Source organism: Lutra lutra, chromosome 3 (assembly GCF_902655055.1).
Source record: "Lutra lutra chromosome 3, mLutLut1.2, whole genome shotgun sequence".
In the NCBI taxonomy this organism is placed as follows: domain Eukaryota; kingdom Metazoa; phylum Chordata; class Mammalia; order Carnivora; family Mustelidae; genus Lutra; species Lutra lutra.
In genome coordinates this window covers 47,127,192-47,147,480 of record NC_062280.1, presented here as the reverse complement: position 1 = coordinate 47,147,480, position 20,289 = coordinate 47,127,192, and the positions used below count along the sequence as shown (strand labels likewise).

Below are 20,289 nucleotides of genomic sequence, written 5' to 3'. Positions count from 1 at the left end.
TCCCCGAGTGTCTGTGACTCCAGCACGGAGGGGGAGGTGGTCCAGGCAGGGACAGCAATGCTTTTCTGGTTTAAAGCAAGTCCCTGCCCCTGGTTGGTCCCTGAGCTTGTCACTTGTGCATGCATGTAGCAACCCACTCAGGGTACCCACTCAGAGCATGGGGACATGCTGGGCACAGAGATGTGAGGGGTGGTCCCCTGCTCAGTGAGTGTTGATTAAGTACCACTCTGTGCCAGGTGTGAGGACAGGTGTCTCCGCGCTGCATAGCCTGGTTCTGCTGTGGCCACAGTGCCCCTGGGGTGTTTCCACTGGACGGGCCCCCAGGATGGGGGGTGGGTAGGAGGGGGAGGCCAGCTGGAGGGGATGGGCTGACAGCCCAGCTCCTGCACTCACACGGGCTGGGGGTCCTTTGCGTGCCTCCCCCTACCCAGCAGGCGGCCCCCTACCCCCTACCCCTGTCCCTGATGACAGCCAACCCTGTATCCCCACCTTGGGGGCGTTCCCTGCTGGTGGCCCCCACACCCCCGGCTCCCTGCCTGGGGGTCCCTGAGGGAATGTCCCTGCCCTGCAGGTCAGCTACATGGAGATTTACTGTGAGCGCGTCCGCGACCTCCTGAATCCCAAGAACAAGGGCAACCTGCGCGTGAGGGAGCACCCACTGCTGGGGCCGTACGTGGAGGACCTCTCCAAGCTGGCCGTCACCTCTTACAATGACATCCAGGATCTCATGGACTCAGGGAACAAGGCCAGGTGCGTGCCGGGTGGCTGGTCTGTCCTCCCCGTGCCTGCTGCTGCATGCCCCTGTGGAAGGCCTGGTCCCTGGGGCACCTGTTGGTCTGTCCAAAACCTCCCCCCTCTCTGCCGTGGCGGGGTGGGCCCCGGGGGCCTGAGGCCATGGAGGGCACATGCCAGCCTGGGAGGGGTCTCCAGATCCCCACCCCGTCACCTATGCAAGGGCTTTTCCTCTGGGGGGGGTGTTGGTTTGTTCCCTGGGGGGCACTGGTGTCATCTGTGGTGGCTCCCCAGGGGCCCTCCCCGTGGGCAGCTGCCCTGTCAGGCTCCATGGTCAGGAGGGCCAATCTTGCCTTCTCCGAGGGCAAATGGCTCTCTGGATAGGGCACAGGGTAGGGGCTCTCAGCGAAGGGCCGAAGGAAAGGCATCGCAGGGTGCCTTCGCAGGGTGGGGCCCTGCTCTGCCGTGATAGGAGTTAGGGCCAGCTTGTGGCTGGGCAGGGCAACCCGGGGAGCCAAGGGGAGCAGGCCCAGCTGGGTCATCAGCCACTCTCACTCCCGACCACGGGATGACAGGTAACCCTGTGTGGCTTCTGTTCCCCCCAGGACCGTGGCAGCCACAAACATGAACGAAACCAGCAGCCGCTCCCACGCGGTCTTCAACATCATTTTCACCCAGAAGCGCCACGATGCAGAGACCGACATCACCACGGAGAAAGTGAGTGTGGCCTTGGCAGACGGCAGCCGTCTGGGCAGGGGGCGGGGCTCAGTCCCGTCAGGCAGGACAAGGAGGCCAGGGCAACCGCCGACCCACAGGGCATGCGCCGCGTCCCCCACCCTGGGCGCCAGGCCCTCACCACCACCAGCCTGTGGCTAGGCCTGCAAGGCCAGCTTATCTCGACGTTGCGCCCTACCCAGCATCTACCCCAGTCCACCTCCTGCCTGGTAGTTGTGGTGGGGACAGGGGGCCCAGGAGGGCTGGCCCCAGAGCTGCACCGCAGTGGGTGCTGGGAGCCCTCGAGGGCTGGAGGCCGTGGGTGGGATGAGCGCCTGTCACAGGGGTGACCGTGGGGCCTGACCAACGGGCGGGAGCGGGGGCCCTGGCATCCATAGGCACAAAGCTGAGGCTGTGCTGGCCGGCGCCACCCCGCCTGCGGCTCCAAATGCCTTTCCCACACGTCTTGGCCTGTGTGGTGGCCCCGGACCGACACCTTGTCCAGACATGTGGTCTCTCTGCTCCCCAAGGGGCAGCCTGGCTGGCTCACAGCTTCTTCCTGTCCCTTGGTGGCTCTGTCTCTGGGTGTCAGGTTTTCTCCGTGTCATCTCCCCTGACCCATGGTCCAGGCCTCTTCCTGGGGGTGTCCCAGTCCCCTCCTGACTGGCAGCACCCCAGGGACTGCAGGGTGTCTGGGAGAAGTTAGCCCCACTTAGGCCCCGGCCATGCCAGGGTCACCTCAGCCTGGTGCCCTCCTCCCAGAGAGTCACGATGGCCCAGTGGGGCCTGGGTGGGCAGAGTGTGGAACTGGAATAGGGTGGACTGGGCTGGGGACCACCTGCTGTGACACCCTCCCACCCCCTGCCACCCAGCATGGGCTCTGGGCACCAAGAGGGTCTCTGGCTGTTAAAGTCTGGGCAAGTCCTGTCTGCATCTGCAGTGGCCATGGATCGGGAGGGCCTGGGTTTTTCTGGAACCCACGTGGCAGCATAGCCCAGGCCGTGGCAGTGTCCCCTCTCCCCCCCCCACTGCGCGGTCACTGGGCCAGCCAACTGTGCCCTTGTGAGGCAGTTGAGCCACTGGGGCTCTGGAAGTGGATTCAGATCCCACCATAGATAATGAGCCCATCTGTGGAAATAGGTGACAGGACACCCTGGGGAGCTCTATGGGGAATTCCGTGCTGACAGATGAAGAGCGCCCTGTGTGCTGAGAGCAGCACAGCAGCAGCAGCAGCAATTTTAGGGGCCAGGGGCACACAGCCTCTCAGGGATGTGGGCTTTGACCTCAGGCAGAGCCTCAGACAAGCTGTGAAGGGAGGGAAAGTGCAGGGTCAGAGACCATCAGGCCCAGGGAAGGGCTTGGCCATGTCCCCACAGTGGCCTTGCGGCCTCTCCTGCATCTGACACAGTTGCTGTTTCAGGTGAGCAAGATTAGCCTGGTGGACCTGGCTGGGAGTGAGCGGGCCGACTCCACAGGAGCCAAGGGCACACGTCTCAAGGTAGGGGCCGGACTGGCGTGTCTGTGACCCTGCGCCTCGCTCACCTGGCGGGCCGTGTCTTTGAGGCTGGCTTGCTCCAGGGTGGGCTGGGCAGGAGGGCTCGTCTTGGGGCTGGAGGGGGTTGGGGCCACCCCCACGCAGGGTGAGCCTGGGCAGGGAGAGTAGGGGGCACAGGAGGAGGTGAGAGGAGGCCAGGAGTCAGAGGGCTGCGCCCGGCACACTGGCTAGGGGCCAACAAAGACAGAGACCCCAGCAGGAAAGCTGGGCCTTTCGTGGGTCCTCACAGTGACTTGGGCACTGGTGTGTGGCTTTTGCTCCAGAACACAGGCTGTGAGGCAAACAGTCTCTTGTCAAAGACGTCTTCGGTGTCGGGAAGGAGAGCCTTCATGTTCCAGCCTCGCTTTGGTGCCACATTACCCAGTGGGTGGGAAGAGGCTCTGGAAATTGTACAAGCTGGGCCCCAGGGCTTGTGTGAGATGTTACGAGGACCCCCAGGGAGCCTGGAAGAAGCTGGGCAAGTGTACTCCCCTGGCCAGGGTGGGCCTCTGCCTGGCTTCTTGCCAGAGCCCCCTGTGCTCCAAGGAGTCCCGGATGAACAGTCAGGGCTTGGCGGCCTTAGCCCCTTGTCTCATGGTGTGAGGCCCCAGGGGATCACTCTGGAGCGAGAGGGTCCTGAGGCTTCCTGATGTCCTGACTGTCTTCTCCCCAAATAGGAGGGAGCCAACATCAATAAGTCTTTGACCACGCTGGGGAAGGTGATCTCTGCTCTGGCTGAAATGGTGAGCTAGCTTTGGGTTTCTAGAACTAGATGGATGGGATGGGTTATGGCTCCCTGTCCTTCCTTCTGGAAAGATGCTTGTCATACCTGTGCCAAGTGCTATCTCTATCAGGGTGCCTGGGTTCAAGGGAAATCTCGGAGATGTGAAGGGTGTGTGTCCCTAGGCTACAGATGGTGTCAAAATTTCCCCACCAGTACTGGCCATTCACCAAGACACCTAGGCTTTTGTCCAGAGAAGGACAATTCTTACAAGGCCCCAACCTTTTTCTTAAATAGTTTGGGGTGAGGGAAGAGCTGCTGGGTGACAGCAGCCTGAGAGATTGCTCTGTTGTTTGGCCTGTCAGGACCAGGGTGGCCAGCGATGGCCAGGTGGTGAGTGATGGGCCTTTCGCGGGCTCTCACGGTGACTTGGCTCACCCAGCAGATTCCTTTGCTCTCTGGAGCCCACTAGTCCTTCCCTCCCCACACACCCTGGGTCCCCAGCCTCACTCCAGGTCCTCAGATTCTACCTTTCTTTTCCAGGACTCTGGGCCCAATAAGGTAAGCTGCTTTCTTCAGTTCTAGGGGGAGGAGTCTTCAGCCATTGCACTGGGGCTAGAAGCAAGGAGTGCCTTTAGCCCTAGTTGTTCTGCAAAGGTCTTGGCAGTAAAAGTACCTTTTGTTTGTGCACCTAGCAGACAAGCACAGTGAGCCTAATTCTGAGTGAAGCTGTGTGTTAGAACAACACAGCCCTGCAGGGGCCACAGCACGATGGGGGACATAGATGATAGACATAGAAACAGAATAATGAATTGGTATAAATCTCACAAAGGAAAAAAATGGACTGTGAGCATGACCCATACACAAGGTAGCCTTTAGTCAGTACGGCCACATAAGCTTTATAGGACAGGTAGCTTTAGGGCTAAGACCTGAGGAGTGGGGAAGAGCCACCCAGGTAGAGGGGTACTCAGCTGTGCCATGTAGTTGGAAAGCCCAGTGTGGGGAGCTGAAATGGAAAAATGCTGATTTATGTAAGGAATTGCGTGGGAAGAAATGTGAGGAACCATGTGGGGAAGCATGAGGAATTACGTAAGGAAATGAGAGGAAGAGTGTGACCAACTATGTGGGGAACTGTATGAGGAAATGTATTAGGAACTGTGAGGAAACGTGGGAGGAACTAAGCAAGGATCTTAAGAGGAACTAACTGTAGGAACAGTGTGAGTATTTGTAAGGAACTATGTGAATGATTTTGTGAGAAACTGTATGGGAAATATGTGTGGAATTGTGAACAGTGTGAGGAATTATGAAGTATTGTGTAAGAAACTGTGAAAACTGAGGAACTGTGAGAGGAAGTATCTGAAATGGTGTGGGACAAATGGAATTGTATGAAGAATTGTAAGGAACTACGTGGGCAACTGTGAAATACTGTGCATAGGATTGTGTAAAGGATGTGAGGAAGTGTGAGAAATGGGTAAAATGCACATGGAACTGTAAAGGACTGTATTGTGGACCACAGAAAATTGGAATTGCGTATGGCACTCTGTGAAGAATTGTAACTGTGACAAAATGCATGTGAAAGTGTATGAAGAACTATGAGTAATTGTGTGGACTGTCTGAGGAACTGCGGAGAATGGTATGGGGAGCTAAATAGGTAACTGTGTGAGGAAACCAAGGAACTGTGTGGGAACTGTGAGGAACCATGTAAAGACTATATGAGGAACTCTGAGGGAATGTGAGAGGAAGTGTATGAGATGGGGTGGGAATTGTGTGTGGGAACTGTGAGGAACTGTGGAACCATGTGGAGAACTAGGCAGGAAACACGAAGAATTGTGAGGAACTGTGGCGGTATAGGGAATAGTTGGAATGGTGTGGGAAAATATGTGGTAATTGTGTGTGGGGGGGAACCTCGAGGAACTGTGTGTGGACCTGTGAGCAACAGTGAGTGACCATGTGAGGAGCTGTGTGGGGAACTGTCTAGGGCAAGTGTGAGGTACTAGGAGGGGGAACCATGCAAGAGTTCTGGCATTGTATCAAGTATTGTGAGGAACTGTGTGGAATGTGTGAGGAACCACTGAGTGGAACTGAAATGGGAGAGGAAGTATGTGAAACGGTGCGGGGAACTTTGTGAATTTGGAGGAGTTCTATGTGGAACTGTATGAAAAACTGGTGACTTATGAGAGGAATTGTGAAGGATTATGTGAGGAAGTGTATAGAGAGAACTGTGTGGAATTTTATGAGGAACTCAATGAGGAACCTGTGGGAACTGTGAGGAACTATGAGATAAACTGTGTGGCAAACTGAGGTACTAGGAGGAACTGCAAAGAAATGTATCAAGAAATGTGAGAAAATGAGAGGAACTCTTTGAGGACCAAAAAGAAACTGTGTGGGAAGAGTATGAGGCAACTTTCTGTGGAAGTGTGTGAGGAAGTGTGTAGGGAACTGTGTAAGATTGTGTGGAACTGTGAGAGGAAGTGTGTGAAACTGTATGAGGGAACTGTGGTGAACTGTATGTGGCTGTGAGGAACTGAGTGGGAAACTATGAAGAAACTATGTGGGGGAACTGTATGGGGAACAGTTTGAGGAACTGTGAGGAATAGTTTGAGGAAATAGATGAGGAACTGCATGACTCTGAGGATTTCCATGAAGAATTATAGGAACTGTGGGAGAAACTATGTGAGGAACTGTGAGAGAAACTCTGTGTAAAGAATCGTGAGGCACTTTGCAGAACTGTAACAAGTGTGTGAAACTGTGTGGGTGGACTGTGTGGGAATTGTGTGACTGACTTTTGAGGAAATTTTTGGAGAACTGTGACGAACTCTGGACTGATGGGGGGAAATTTGTGGTGAAGTGTGAGGAACTGGGTAGAACTGTGTGGGGAACTATGTGGAGAATTGTGAGGAACATATGTGAACTCTGTGAGAAACTGTGGAACTGTGAGAGGAAGTATGTGAAATGGTGTGGGGAAGTATGGGGGTTGTGAGGGAACTATATGGAAAACTATGTGAGGGACAGTGCGCAGTCCCTCACACAGTTCTTCTCAGTTACTTACAGAGTTCCCCACACAGTCTCAGTGCAGTTCTTCACACTGTTCCTGGCACAGTTATACACACACACTTCCCACATAGTCAGTGGGAAAAGGAATGTGAGGAACTGTGAGAAACTTTCTGGGGAAATGTATGCAGAACTGTGTAATGGACTATGTCAGGGATTTATGTGGAAAAGTGTAAGAAACTTTGAGGGAATCTGTGTGAAAGTGTGTGGAAAATTGTGTAGGATCTGTGTGAAAATATGTGTGTGGAACTGTATGTGGCACTGTGTGGACTGTTGGTAATTGTGAAGAACGGTATGAACTATGAGAAAGTGTGTGGAACTGGGTGAGAAACTCTGAAGAATAGTGAGGAACTGTAGGTGGACTTTGTGGAACTGTGAGAGGAAAAAATTGTGTGGGGGAGCTGAGTGAGGACCTGAGAGGATCTGAGATGAAAACCATGTAAAGCACCAGGTGACTCCTGTGGAGAACTGTGAGGAATTGTGAGGAACTGTAAGGAAATAGATGTAGACTTTATGAAGAATTGTGAGGAACTCTGTGTGCACTGCGTAAGGAAACATGTGGAATGCTGTGGGGAAACTGAGGAACTGAGAAGAATTGGGGGAAGAACCGTTTGAAGAACTGTGTGAGAAGTATGCATGGAACTGTGTTAGGGGTGGTGTGAAGGATTATGTCAGGAACTAAGAGGAATTATGTGAGGATCTGAGAGGAACTATATGAGGAACCGTGTAAGAAACTGTGAGAAAATCTGTTTGAGAAACCATGTGGAACTGTATATAGAGTTGTGCAGTACTGTGGAATTGGAAGAATTGTGAGGAACTGTGTGAGGAATTGTGTAAAGTTTGTGTGAAGAAATGTGGGGCAAATGTGAGAAACTAGATGAGGAACTGAGGAACTGTTGGGAACTATATGAATTGTGAGAAACTATGTGGAACTGTGAGAGGAAGAATGCAAAATGGTGTGGGGACAGTGTGAAAGTGCTGAGGACGTTTTCAGGAATTATGAGGGATTGTGGGATTATGGGTGGAAGTGTCAGGAGCTGCCTTGGGACCGTGTAGGGAACTCTTTAAAAAACAGAATTATGTGAGGGACTTTGGGGGGTATCTATGTTAGGAGCTGTGAGAAGCCCTTTGGGGAAATGTGTGAAGAACTGTGAAAGACTATGTCAGGGACTGTAAGGAATAGTGTGGAACTATGCAAGGAACTCAGAGATCTTTGTGAGGATCTAGGTGGAACTATGCAAAGAACAATATAAGGAACCAAGAGAGAGGAACTGTGTCATGAATTGTGGGAGGCATTGTGTGACAAATGGTGCAGAATTGTGTGATGGACCTGAAACTGTGTAGGGTGCTGTGGGGAACCGCGTGAGGAAAGAAGGGACTGTGAGAGAACATGTGAGGCACTGTGGGAACTGCGTGAAGTGCCGTGGGAGGGGTTGCAGTAGAAACTTCTTCAGGATTGAGTGTGAAAGGTTTTGAGTCTCAGGGCCTGGAGCAGGGAGCATGGAGGCATGTAGATGATGAGGCCAGAGAAGGGCAGGGGCCTGATCCATTGTCAGGAAGTAACTGACTGTGGTTGGATGGGGAGCAGCGGAGGGGTTTCCAGCACCACTCACAGTCTGATCTAACCTGGCATGTGCTGCTCAGGCTGTTGCCTGGAGAATGACTGGGGAGCCGGGTGGCCTGGTGTGGCAGTCAGGAGAATGGAAGTCAGTGTCGCAAAAATCTGGGTGTGAAGTGACAGAGGCTGGGAAGGCAGAGGAGAAGGGAGAGCAGCGGCTAGTTCTGGGAGGGGCAGGAGCATGACTGAACAACTGCTGATGGTGGATGGACAGAGCGGCGGAAATGAAGGTGACTCCTGGTCATCGCGGAAGGGACTGCGTGATTATGGGGCATTTATTGTGAAAACGAGGACTATGACGGATGTGGCAGAGGATTGAGCCTCAGGAATGAAGTAATCCAAAGGTCACATAGAAGCACAGTTTTCACCCACCAAGTCTCAACGGAGAGAAAAAGGCCATCAGTCCTGAGGAGCTGTGAGGAGAGGGACACTCAAGCCCCACCGACAGCGAAGCCAGCGCAGGATTTCGGGAAGCCATCCTGACCTCGTGTCTCAGGAGCTTTCACAAGTTATGTTCTCTGAGAACCAAGGGAGTGCCCATCGGAAATCATCCTGAGGAACAATGATGGAAGAGCTTCTGCCCAGAGAAGTGACTCAGCCCTCATGGAAGCCCCTGTGTGCGTCGCCCCAGGTGGGGAGTCTGGGGGGCAGGCGCCATGTCTGCTGCCCCTGCGGGTGCTCAACAAATACTTTTAAGCAACTGTCTACAAGAACTAGGTGACACTGGAAGTTGAGTATCCATGATCAGCGGACTCCTTCGGTCAGTCAATTAGTCGTGTCTGTAAGGAGCAATGGTTCCTAGCAGCCAGCAGAGGCTGCTTCATCCTGAGGGGAGGGGTGGGGGAGCAGGTTCTAACGAAGGGGTCTGTGCCTGGACTGCAGGGGAGGGAAGGTGAGTTCCATGTGGAGAGAGAGAGGTGAGGTGGGACCTTTTCTTTTTAGTCAGCAGAACCAACAGTGCTGCTTGAGGAGGGGGCGATGGGCTCAGGTCCATTCTTCTGACAGAGTGGAGGGAAGGCAATGGCTCTGTCCGGCTGTGTGGCCCAGACATGCGACGGGATGGGCTAGGGAGAACCTGAGGGGATGGGACAGCAAGTCTGGTTCTGGCCCTGAGTGTGGGCGGCTGGGGGTAGCACCGAATGGGGCAGGTGGGGAGAGGCCTTGAGGACTGGCCTAGCCCTGCCCTCCACAGCAGCCTTTGGCTTTGGGGGCCCACCCCACAGACCCTGGCTTCCCCTCCAGCGGGCTCAGGGTTGACCTGGAATGTTCTTCCCTCACAGAACAAGAAAAAGAAGAAGACAGATTTCATTCCATACAGAGATTCTGTGCTGACCTGGCTCCTCCGAGAAAACCTGGGTGAGGACTCTTCGGGTTCACCTGTCCCTGGGGTTCTAACTTCTGCCCTGAGCCATTGTCCTGCCTTCCCTCCCAAGAAGGGGTGTCTGACCAGCAGGAGGCCTCTCACTCTTTCTGGGCCTAGGCTGAGGCAAACCTGGGGGATCCTTCTGGAGGGCCAGGGCTGGTGGCCAGCAAAGGGCTAACGAGAGCAAGTGCGGGGAAGCAGGATGGCCCAGAGGGCCACAGAACACATACACCTATGTTGGGGCTCCTGCTTCAAGCCTGTGACACCCAGACCAAGTGCTACTCCTTGCTGGGACTCAGTGATTCCGGGAGCCCTGCTTGCTTGCTGGGTTTTTGGTTGGTGGCATCTGTCACCCTGTCTCCCTGAGTTCTGAGCCCCTAAGACACAGATAGGGAGATGGAGCCTGAAGGATCCCAATACTGATCCCTTTCCTCCCAAGAATAACCTCGGGGGTCCTCCCTGGCTATGTTCACAGATTGGGAGGCTGATGCCCAGGAAGGTAAACTGAGTCTTGGGCTGACCTGGTGAGCGTAAGGCAGACCAGGTGGGCCCCATAGCCTTCCTCAGCTTCGTGGCCATGGTATAGGAGCCCCAGCTGGCTGACCCAGCACCCCAGAACCAGCCTGGCTGATCTCTGCTCAGGCTAGCGATGGGTGCCATGTCAGGCCTCCTGAAGGCTCCTGGGGTCCCCCTGAGGGTGGATGGGAGTGTCTTAGGAATGTGGTCCTTCACTGGGGACGTGGACCGGATGGACGCTTCTGCCAAGAGCCACAACCAGGCCCAGCTCCAGGGTAGGGCTGGGGGAACCCCCCGTGTAGTCCAGTCTGGCACCTTGGTGTGGCATTGCACCCCAAGCCCTTCACACTGTCACCTCGCAGTTCGTGTGGGGGCCACACCCTGGGAACATGGCTCCTAGGACACACGTCCCTGAGGGGTGCCCTGGCTGCTGACCAGCCCGCAGCCCCTGCCCAGGGCTCCCCACATTCTGAGCCTTCGAGTGATCCATCAACCTTAGAGCTGAAGCTGAAATGCCCATTTCCTCACTCAGTGCGCTACCGGACACCAGGCTCCGTGCTGCCCTGGGCCAGGACTTGGACATGAAATATTAAAAAATATATTCCGAACGAGGAAGATAAAAATGAAAGAAATCGTTGCATCTTGAATTGAAATGAATGTTAAATTTCTAAAGAAATTATCCCGACAGGGGCGCCTGGGTGGCTCAGTGGGTTAAAGCCTCTGCCTTCGGCTCAGGTCATGATCCCAGGGTCCTGGGATCGAGCCCCACATCGGGCTCTCTACTCAGCGGGAGCCTGCTTCCCTTCCTCTCTCTCCCTGCCTGCCTCTCTGCCTACTTGTGATCTCTGTCTGTCAAATAAATAAATAAAATCTTAAAAAAAAGAAAAAAAAGGAAATTATCCCGACATTGCAGGAAATGCCATAAAGTCGGCCCCAGTCTCCTCTCGTTATGGGGAGGGGGCCTGGCTGTTGTGAAGTAGCCACAAATGTGAGAAAAGCACACTCTAGGAGAAAAATGACTGGGCTCCCCTCTGCAGTGGTGCAGGCCAGATCCCCTGTTCACACAGTGGACCATGGCTTGGTTTACCCATCTGGGCCTTGGCTTCCCCAGCTGCAAAGGTAGGAGCGGACGGGGGAGAGAGGCCCCCTCACGACCTGGCCTTCTTTCCACAGGCGGGAACTCAAGGACAGCGATGGTCGCGGCTCTGAGCCCCGCAGACATCAACTACGACGAGACCCTGAGCACGCTGAGGTGTGTTCTGGAGTGAGTGGGCCCTGGACCCGGCCTGGCTCCAGGAGGGCATGGATCCCTCTCTCCCTGAGTCAGAGGCACCACTTCGGGGGGTCACCTCATCTGGGGCTCCTTGAGGCTCCAGTGGCTGCTGGGGGCACCTGGGTCTTCATGGGCCGTTCCCTTCCCACCACCCGTGGGTCCGAGGGCCCAGGACCAGGTACCAAACTAGGTCTTTAAGGAGCAAAGGCGCAAGGGTGTGTTCCAAGGGTCCCTCTGGCAGCAGGGCGGGCAGCTTGGGCGCTGGCCCTGAAGGAGGCTGCTTGGCTGACTGGGTCACATGCCACCAACTGTAAAAGGATGAAGGGGTGTGGGTCCCTATGTAGGTACTTGCACACATTGGTGACACTTTGGAGTGCACGAGCAAAACACACACACACGTGGGTGTCGTCACATTCCCCCAGCTGTCAGACTTGCCCCCTCTGCCCCGGGGAGAACAGGTCCAGGTGCGAAGGCTCCGCCTCACAGAGAGGTACCCCCCATCTCTGTTCCTCCTGGTGACTCAGTCCCCCCAAATGTGGGGCAGGGCTAGGTGACCCCCCTGTAGGGCTCTGGCCAATGGCCCCACTGGCTCCAGGTGGGGTGACCTGCTCTGTGTCCGGCCCCTGGGCCCCAGCTGCTGAGGTCCTCCCCACCGTGGCTCTGCCCTGGGTAGGGCTCTGGGCCCCCTTGGGCCTGCCGGCCGCGGGCATAGCCCACAGCTCCCTTGGCCGTCCAGGTATGCCGACCGGGCCAAACAGATCCGCTGTAACGCCGTCATCAATGAGGACCCGAACAACAAGCTGATCCGTGAGCTGAAGGACGAGGTGACGCGGCTGCGGGACCTGCTGTACGCCCAGGGTCTCGGGGACATCACCGACAGTGAGTGTCTGGACCACCTGTCCTAGGCAGGGCGGGCAGGCCGGGGTGGCCTCCCTCCTCAGGACAGCCACCTGTTGGCTGGCTGGGGGCCAGTCCGGCTGCCCTCATGGCATGGATCTGAATCCCAGCCCAGCTCTGAGTCCCTGGGCAAGCCACCTTGGGGGGAGGCTGCGGTTTTGGCCTCGGCCAGGGTGGACAGCATGGTTTGGGTCTGGTGCTGGCCCAAGCAGGCCGCAGACGGTTTTCCTGGAAGCCACATTGGCGTATTGGGGGTGCTGGGGAGGCTGCGGTCCCCGGGTGTCTGCTGAAGACCCCTGCCTCCCAGCCTGGTGCCTGGCCTGTGATGGGTGGGCCTCAGGCCCTCTGGAGACAAACCTGTTTTCTGTTTCTCTGTCTTTCCTCCCTCCCCGACTCCTCCCCTCCCCGTAGCCAACACTGTGCCCGGAGGACCCAAATGTGTGTATCCCCCTTGCTGCTCCCTGTTTCCTTGCTTCTGTCCCTGCTCCGCGGGGTGTAGGGCAGCACGGCGGGGAGGCAGCTGCCCAGCCCTCCTCTGCCATTCCCCCTTTCAGGGGCTGGGCAATAGGTGTCTTGGTAGATGCGGGCACCCTGCCTGGTGCACCTAGGCTCCTGTCTCAGCCCATGTCTGTATGGAAAACCGAGGCCACAGGGAGGCCTAAGTGGCTGAGCCCAGCCTGTCCTCCCAGAGGCCTGGGAAACTCAGCCTGGTAGCTAGTGCCTGAGGGTGGGGAGCCCTGAGGGGCCTCAGGAGACCGGATCTGCCCCCTGGCTCCCAGCTCCAGACTCCCTCGAGCCCCCCACACCACAAAGCCCCTTCCCCCGGAAGTGCCAAATGAGAATGCTGCCAGAGCCTCCCAACCTGTGTCCCTTTGGCCTTGGGTCTGGTTCCCTGTGGCATGGTCCTGCGGTTTGTGGCCTCCCTGACCCAGGGGCACAGGACACCTTCGTTCTCCCTAGCGCCCCGTGCTGTCCTACGTTTGCTGCTGCTCTGTTGCGTGCCTGCTTCTGCCGGGGGGGTTGTTCTAACCCCAAGTCCCAGGTCTTGGAGGGGGCATGGAACCCTGGGGCAGCCAGAGCAGGCTCTCCAGGGTGGAGGAGCAGGGGCCCTTTTGGAGTCCCACAGTGCATCTCTCCTCCAAGGTGTCCTTGGGGCCAATCCCTGTGCTCAGTGGGGCCAGACAGCTAGCGCAGCATGGTCCCCGAAGCATGGCAGAGAGGATGAGGCCAAGTGTCAGGGCCTGGGTGCAGGAGGGCCACAGGGCAGCGACAGCCAAGGGAAGGAGACCCGGTGGGGGTGCAGAGACTGCTGGAAGGCCACCGGTCTGGGCAGGGTGGGGAGGTAGAGAGGAGCTAGAGGGGGTGCCCTGCTGCCGCCAGGGTGCTGGGAGGGCTCTGGGGGCTGGGTCCTCTGGCGGGGAGGCGGCGGCAGCCCCGCATGTGCTTGTCCGGCGCTGGGCCCCCGGCTGCACCTGCTGTTGCTTTCTGTTTCCTGCCTCTCTTCACCCACCTCTGGCTTTTTCCCAACTTGGTCTTTCTTTTCTCTCCCTCCCATATGTCTGCCCGCCCTCCCCTCCCCTTCCTCCCGTAGACATGTCCGACCTTGAGAACAATAACCGTAACCGTGGCGGGGCGGAGTTGAGTCCAGCCCCTGACAATCTCTCCACAGTGACCAACGCCCTGGTGGGCATGAGCCCCTCGTCCTCGCTCTCGGCCCTGTCCAGCCGTGCCGCCTCCGTGTCCAGCCTGCACGAGCGCATCTTGTTTGCCCCGGGCAGTGAGGAGGCCATCGAGAGGCTGAAGGTGAGGGCGTGGCCAGCGGGGGTGGGGAGGAGGCAGTGTCCCTTCCTGAGGGGCCTGGGATCCCGGAAGGGGTGTGCTGACAGCGCCGGGTAGGCTTGCTTGGAGGCGCAGTGGGCTGTGCCGGTGGGAGCAGAGCGCATGTGGGTCTGCCATCCAGCACCAAGAGGCTGCATGTGCTGAGAAGGGCAGATGGGTCCCAGGGGCTTCTGTGCTCCCTCCCTGTGCTCTGTGCTCACACCTGTGGCCCTGCGGGCGGCCGGCTGGCTTTTAGTCGAGGGGCTTGTCATTCCTTTAGTAAATGACTGCGGGGTGCTGGGCTGTACGGGGCTGGGGCTGACTTAGCAGGCAGACACACAGAGGCTGGACTGTGGCTTGGTGGGGGGTACTGGGTGTGTGGGGGACCCTGGGGTGCAGGACCCACTGGGGTGTGGGGCTGGGAAGGAAACCAGGAGCTGGGGCTGATGTTGGAAGTGCTTGTCGTCTGTGTCCCGGCAGTGGCCAAGGGACATCTGTGCCTCAGAACCAGTCTCAGTGTCCCATGTGTCTCTCTGTGTCTCTGAGTGTCTCTCAGTGTCCCACACGTCTGTCAGTGTCCTGTGTGTCTCTCTGTGTCCCCGCATGTCTCTCAATGTCCTGTGTGTCTCTCTATGGCCCCACGTGTGTCTCAGTGTCTTACATGTCTCTCAGGGTCCTTACATGTATATGTGTTTCTTTTTCTCCAGGTTTATTTTGCCTTTTTTCTTTATTGTCTGGCTGTGTCCACAGAAGAGACTTGTGTCTGCGGATACATTAGTCCTTCAGCCCTTGACATTTCAGGCATTGTGCTGGCTAGACAGACCTGGGAATTGGGGCCCCGGTGCCCTGCAGACCTTTGCCTGGCAGCCGGGCCTCTGTCTGCTCCCACCCCAGACCACCAGCCTCACTCTGCTCTGTCCTACTGCCTAGGAGACAGAGAAGATCATCGCCGAGCTCAATGAGACATGGGAGGAGAAGCTGCGGCGCACGGAAGCCATCCGGATGGAGAGGTGGGCAGTGGGGAAACTGAGGACTCCAGCACCCCAGCCCTGGGCTCCTGCTCCTGGGGGTGGCTGTGTCCCAGCGGGGGACAGGCTTGTGTCCTCTCACCAGAGACTCCCCCCGATGCCCTCATCGCTGATGGCCCTATTGACCTGATCCCTGGTCAGGTAACAGTTTTCTCCAGGCGATCATGGACCAATGGGGTGCCCCTGGGCCAAAGGGCCAGAGCCTCACCAGCTCCTGCTCAGCGGATGGGTCAGTTGGGAGTGAGGATCCTGCAGCCTCGAGGCTCAGGCTGACCCAGACACTGTCCCTTCAGGGAAGCCCTGCTGGCCGAGATGGGCGTGGCCATGAGGGAGGACGGCGGCACCCTGGGGGTGTTCTCTCCCAAAAAGGTAAGTGCCGGTACTAGTTCTGGGGTGCGGTCCTAACTCGGACAGGCCAGGGTTGGGACCCACCCCGCTCAGCCCAGGAGGGTGCCACTGGAAGGATGGGGGGTGCAGACCTGCCGGAGCCTGTGCTAGCCAGGACGGTGGGCAGCACTGCCCTCTTGGAGCTCAGCCAGAGTGGGGTCTGGCTGTCCCAGCTGGGACTCTTCCTCTCCCGTCCCAGCTCGCTCTGCAGACCTGGCGCTGTCAGTGGGGCCTCACGTGGAGCCGAGAGCCAACCCCTTTGGCAGTTCAGATGGCTGTAGCATGAGCATTTGGGGAAAAGTCTCTTTGATAATTCTAGGACCCAGGACCCCCATTCCCCCAAAGAGTGCCAGACCCTTAGACCTCTTAGGAGCCAAGTTTCAAGCTGGGAAGCCTCCAAGGAGGTGGTGATAGCCTACTCTGACCGTAGCTCGGCTCTCTGGGCCTGCCTGCCCTAGAGCAGCTTTGTTGTGGCTGGCTTTCCCCCCAGGTGTTGTTTGGGACAGAGGGCTTCTGTGTTGCCAGGACCTGAAGCCAGAGGCATGTGGAGTGCCCTCCGTGCCGCTGGAGACACCGTGGGGAGGGAAGCGCGCGTGCTGGGTGATACATTCATCAGCCCGGTGGCCACTCCCTAGGTGCGGGGCTGGGCTCCTCAGGCTGCTTCTGCCCTGTGAGCTCCAGGCCATGGAGCTAAGGCCCGGGGACAGTAGGGGGCCGTGTGGGCAGGCTCCACACTTGGGGCAGGCTGGGGGGCAGGTGATAGGCTGCTTCATAGCCCTTTGGGATCGGCCTGTAGTTTTCACTTGGGATGGACTCTTCCTGGGCTCTCAGCCCCTGCCCCTTCCTGGAGGGCGTACCCCAGGGCTGGTGTACAGAGCTGTTGGGGCACATGGCCTCGGGACATCTGCACCCTGGAGGCTTGCCGTTGGTGGCAGAGGCAATAGTATTCCCTCTTGGGTCGGTTGGCCCTGGTCTGGGCACTGCCCTGGGGGCATCTGAGGATACCTCTTCCTTAGAGGGCATTCTTGGGACTCTGGCGAGCACAGCTCTCATTGCTTAGGAGAAGGGGTGGCTGGGATGGTTGTCCCCAGTGTCCGATAACATGGGGACGGTCACAGTCCTGCAGACTGGTGGTGGGGCGCACTGGGGGACTTGGAGCTTGGTGTGGAGGCTGCTTATTCTAAGGTGCCCAATGGGAAGCCAAGAAAGCTGTCCTAGCTTCCACTGGGTTGCAGGACCCCGGCCTGGGACACAGTGTGGGGTGGCATTCCTGAGTTCAGGAAGTGTGTCTAGGGCCCCAGTGGGTGAAGCCTGTGGGGTTGCCCAGGAAGGGGCAGGTGACTGAGGGCAGTGCTCAGACAGGTTGGTCATCTTGGGTACACCCGTGGATGGGAGGGGGCCTGAGCTGGGGGGCTGGTGGATGGGAGGGGGCTGAGCTGGGGGGTCTGAAGGGACTTCTTTCATAGCCTCTGCTCCTCGGCCTGCAGGTCAGATCCCTCCCCAGCAGCACCCTAATCCTTCTGGACTCACAGATCACTGGGGCTCTCAGCTGCTGGGTGCTTCAGTTTGAATGGAGTCCCATAGCTCCCTTTAGGGTGGAGGAACAGACCCAGAGCCTGATGCCTTTGTCCCTGCGGGACCCAGCATGCACCCTACAGACCCAAGAGCCCCCCACAGCCCCCAGCACCTCCCTGGGCTCCCAACTCCCCCTGAGTGCCTCCCACATAGATTCTGAGCTCCCCGGGCCCCTCCTCAGGGAAGTCAGGCTAGGAGGACACTGTGTCCCCATGAGGCAACTTCGGGCTGGTGGTGGTCTGGCCCCCGAGGAGAGAGAGGTCAGGTGGGTGGTCAGTGCTGGGCCCCCATGCCTCCCCAGGAGAGGTAACTGGGCTCCTCTCTCCCCAGACACCACATCTGGTCAACCTGAACGAGGACCCACTGATGTCTGAGTGCCTCTTGTACTACATCAAGGACGGGATAACCAGGTGGGGCTCGCGGGGCTCAGACTTCCCCCACAGAGGGGCTGCCGAGCCTGGTGTCTTCTGGAACGCTACTGTCTGCCCATGCTAACAAGCATGGACACAAGGCTGGGGCCACTCTGTGCCACGGGGCTCTCCAGGCCGGGCTGTGTCTGGGGCGTCCCCTGTGGCCTGCTCGCATGCACCCTGGGCATTTCCCGACGGAGTCCAGCCAGGCTCCCCTGTGGGGGGGCAGGGGTGGGCCCGGGGGTGGCTGCCTGGATGCACTGGGTCTGGCCAGTGCTGACTGCGCCCCCCTCCTCTGCAGAGTGGGCCGTGAGGATGCAGAGAGACGGCAGGACATTGTCCTGAGTGGGCATTTCATCAAGGAGGAGCACTGCATCTTCCGGAGCGACTCCCGAGGGGGCAGTGAAGGTATCTCGGCCCTGGGGAAGTGGCTCCAGGGAACTGAGGCTCTGAGTGCTGAGCTGTAGACCCAGGAGCCCCCTCCCTGCCCCCAGAGTGGGCTGGGGGTCTCCCTGGGCAGGAGGATAGTAAGCTGTGGGAATGAGCCTAGATCTAGTGTGGAGAGCTACTTCTAGACCCCACTTTCCTGTTGGGCTTGGAGCTGCCGTCTGTCCACTACCCAGCTGGCCTGCCCACCTCTGTCCCCACTGCCTGTCTTGGACATGGTCCTCTTGGGGAGGCCCCTGCTGTGTCCCTGTGCCATCACAGGCCCCATGCTTCCCCAGCACCAGGTGTGCTCCCTGACAAGCATCTGGCCCGAAGCCCACTGTGACCAGGACACTTCAGGGTCACTGCCTTAATCAGTGTTGGGGACATTGGCTCTCCCAGAATGCTGTCCCCAAAGCCTGCCCTCCTCTGGGTGGGTGGACTCTAAGCTCCAGGGGGCTCTGGGACTCCTGGGGACAGGCCAGCCATTGTCTCCCATCCATGCCCACCTGGAGACCCTGATGGCCCCCCGGTTCTCTGACTTGGGCACACGTGCCCCCTCCATCGGGTGTCTCCTTCCTCGTCTGTGTGGGAGGTGCGGCCCTCCTGTGGGGCCCAAACAAGGTATTGTCTGCCAGCTGTCGGGCTTTGCAGCTAGCAGGGAGGGGACAGGCCTGATGGGGGCCGCACCTGGGTGGTTGGGTGAGCCAAGCCGTGCGTGTGGTCAGAGAGGGCATAACCACCCGGAATGACAGTCCCTCACAGTCCTCCTCTTAGTCTTCCCCTGTCTGTCCTATAGCCGTGGTGACCCTGGAGCCCTGTGAGGGTGCAGACACTTATGTCAATGGCAAGAAAGTCACGGAGCCCAGTATCCTGCGGTCAGGTATGGCTATGCTGCTGACCTAGTGAACACATCTATTCTGAGGGGCCCCGGGCACACACAGGCTGGCTCCTGTCATGCTCCAGCAGTTGGGGAGGCAGGTGGGCAGGGAAGGACCCTCGAACCCACGCTGCAGGAGGGGCCTGAGCACAGCCCCCGGGGGTGGAGGAATGTCCACGGACAGGGCACGGGGTCAGGATGGCCAGGGCAGTGGCCCCTATCGGGTAGGGAAAGGACTGTCTGTTAGAAAAGTGCCAGGACTGTTTAGCAGACATCTCTGGCTGCTGTATGGGGAGGCACAGAGGACGTGGATTTGGGGAGACAGCAAGGTCTTGGGCCACGGGGCAGGTGGCTGGAGGGTCCAGAGTGGGGACCTGGGTGGCTCCCAGCAGCGCCCTGGGGTGGGCCAGCCGGAGGAAGCGCGTGTGCCCCGCTATCCCCTCTTCCTCCCTGCCCCCATCCCTGGAAGCCTCCCCCAGGGCACAGCCCCCTGCCCCATTGCCAACCTGGCTTCTGTCCCCCAGGAAACCGCATCATCATGGGAAAGAGCCACGTGTTCCGGTTCAACCACCCTGAGCAGGCGAGGCAGGAGCGGGAGCGCACGCCCTGTGCGGAGACGCCCGCCGAGCCCGTGGACTGGGCCTTCGCGCAGCGAGAGCTGCTGGAGAAGCAGGGCATTGACATGAAGCAGGAGATGGAGCAGAGGTGAGGCCCAGGCCAGGGTCCCTGCACCCATCCTGCCGCTCATCCCCCTGTGCGCGCTCACCCCAGCCTGCTCTTGCAGACTCCAGGAGCTGGAGGACCAGTACCGCCGGGAGCGGGAGGAGGCCACGTACCTGCTAGAGCAGCAGAGGCTGGTGAGGGCGGCTGCTGGGCCCTGGGCCAGGGGCAGGGTGGGGAGCCGGGGTCCCCGCTCAGCCAGCCGTCATTGTGGTGCAGGCCCTGGGGCCCACAGAGGGAGGCCCAGGCGGGAGGGGCGGGGACGGGGTCCGGTCCCCGCGTGGGTCCACAGGGCTTCTCCCGTGGCCAGGACTACGAGAGCAAGCTGGAGGCCCTGCAGAGGCAGATGGACTCCAGGTACTACCCCGAGGTGAACGAGGAGGAGGAGGAGCCCGAGGATGAAGGTGAGAGGCTCTCAGTGGATGGGGCGAGGGCCTTGGGCTGGGGAGTGGTCTTGGACAAGAGGAGCCCCCACGCTGCTCCACACCTTCACCCTGGGCCCCCTGGCCCAACCTGAGGAGAGGCCTCCTTGTCGCTGGGAGGTGCCCATGGCAGCAGGATTGGGGAGCAGAGGCTGGGCTGCGGCAGGGAGGCAGCTGGGCCCTGGCACTCAGGCCAGTCTCGGC

At 58.5% G+C, this 20,289-nt stretch overlaps 1 protein-coding gene across 21 annotated transcripts in view; it reads left to right on the top strand.

Annotated features, from left to right (window-relative positions):
• Positions 1–20,289, top strand: part of KIF1A (kinesin family member 1A) — a 90,614-nt gene that overhangs the window by 29,795 nt on the left and 40,530 nt on the right. For 8 of the 21 annotated variants that reach the window (XM_047721757.1, XM_047721756.1, XM_047721755.1 and 5 more), the window contains exons 6-23: positions 572–750; positions 1,338–1,449; positions 2,867–2,944; positions 3,658–3,723; positions 4,245–4,262; positions 9,651–9,726; positions 11,423–11,501; positions 12,259–12,401; positions 12,831–12,857; positions 14,011–14,222; positions 15,168–15,247; positions 15,559–15,634; positions 17,558–17,637; positions 17,939–18,045; positions 18,863–18,946; positions 19,468–19,648; positions 19,728–19,800; positions 19,974–20,067. In XM_047721757.1, the coding sequence (XP_047577713.1) occupies positions 572–750; positions 1,338–1,449; positions 2,867–2,944; positions 3,658–3,723; positions 4,245–4,262; positions 9,651–9,726; positions 11,423–11,501; positions 12,259–12,401; positions 12,831–12,857; positions 14,011–14,222; positions 15,168–15,247; positions 15,559–15,634; positions 17,558–17,637; positions 17,939–18,045; positions 18,863–18,946; positions 19,468–19,648; positions 19,728–19,800; positions 19,974–20,067 (1,765 nt within the window). The remainder of the gene's footprint in view (positions 1–571; positions 751–1,337; positions 1,450–2,866; positions 2,945–3,657; positions 3,724–4,244; positions 4,263–9,650; positions 9,727–11,422; positions 11,502–12,258; positions 12,402–12,830; positions 12,858–14,010; positions 14,223–15,167; positions 15,248–15,558; positions 15,635–17,557; positions 17,638–17,938; positions 18,046–18,862; positions 18,947–19,467; positions 19,649–19,727; positions 19,801–19,973; positions 20,068–20,289) is intronic. The other 13 variants (XM_047721764.1, XM_047721763.1, XM_047721762.1 and 10 more) reach the window with 2 other exon arrangements.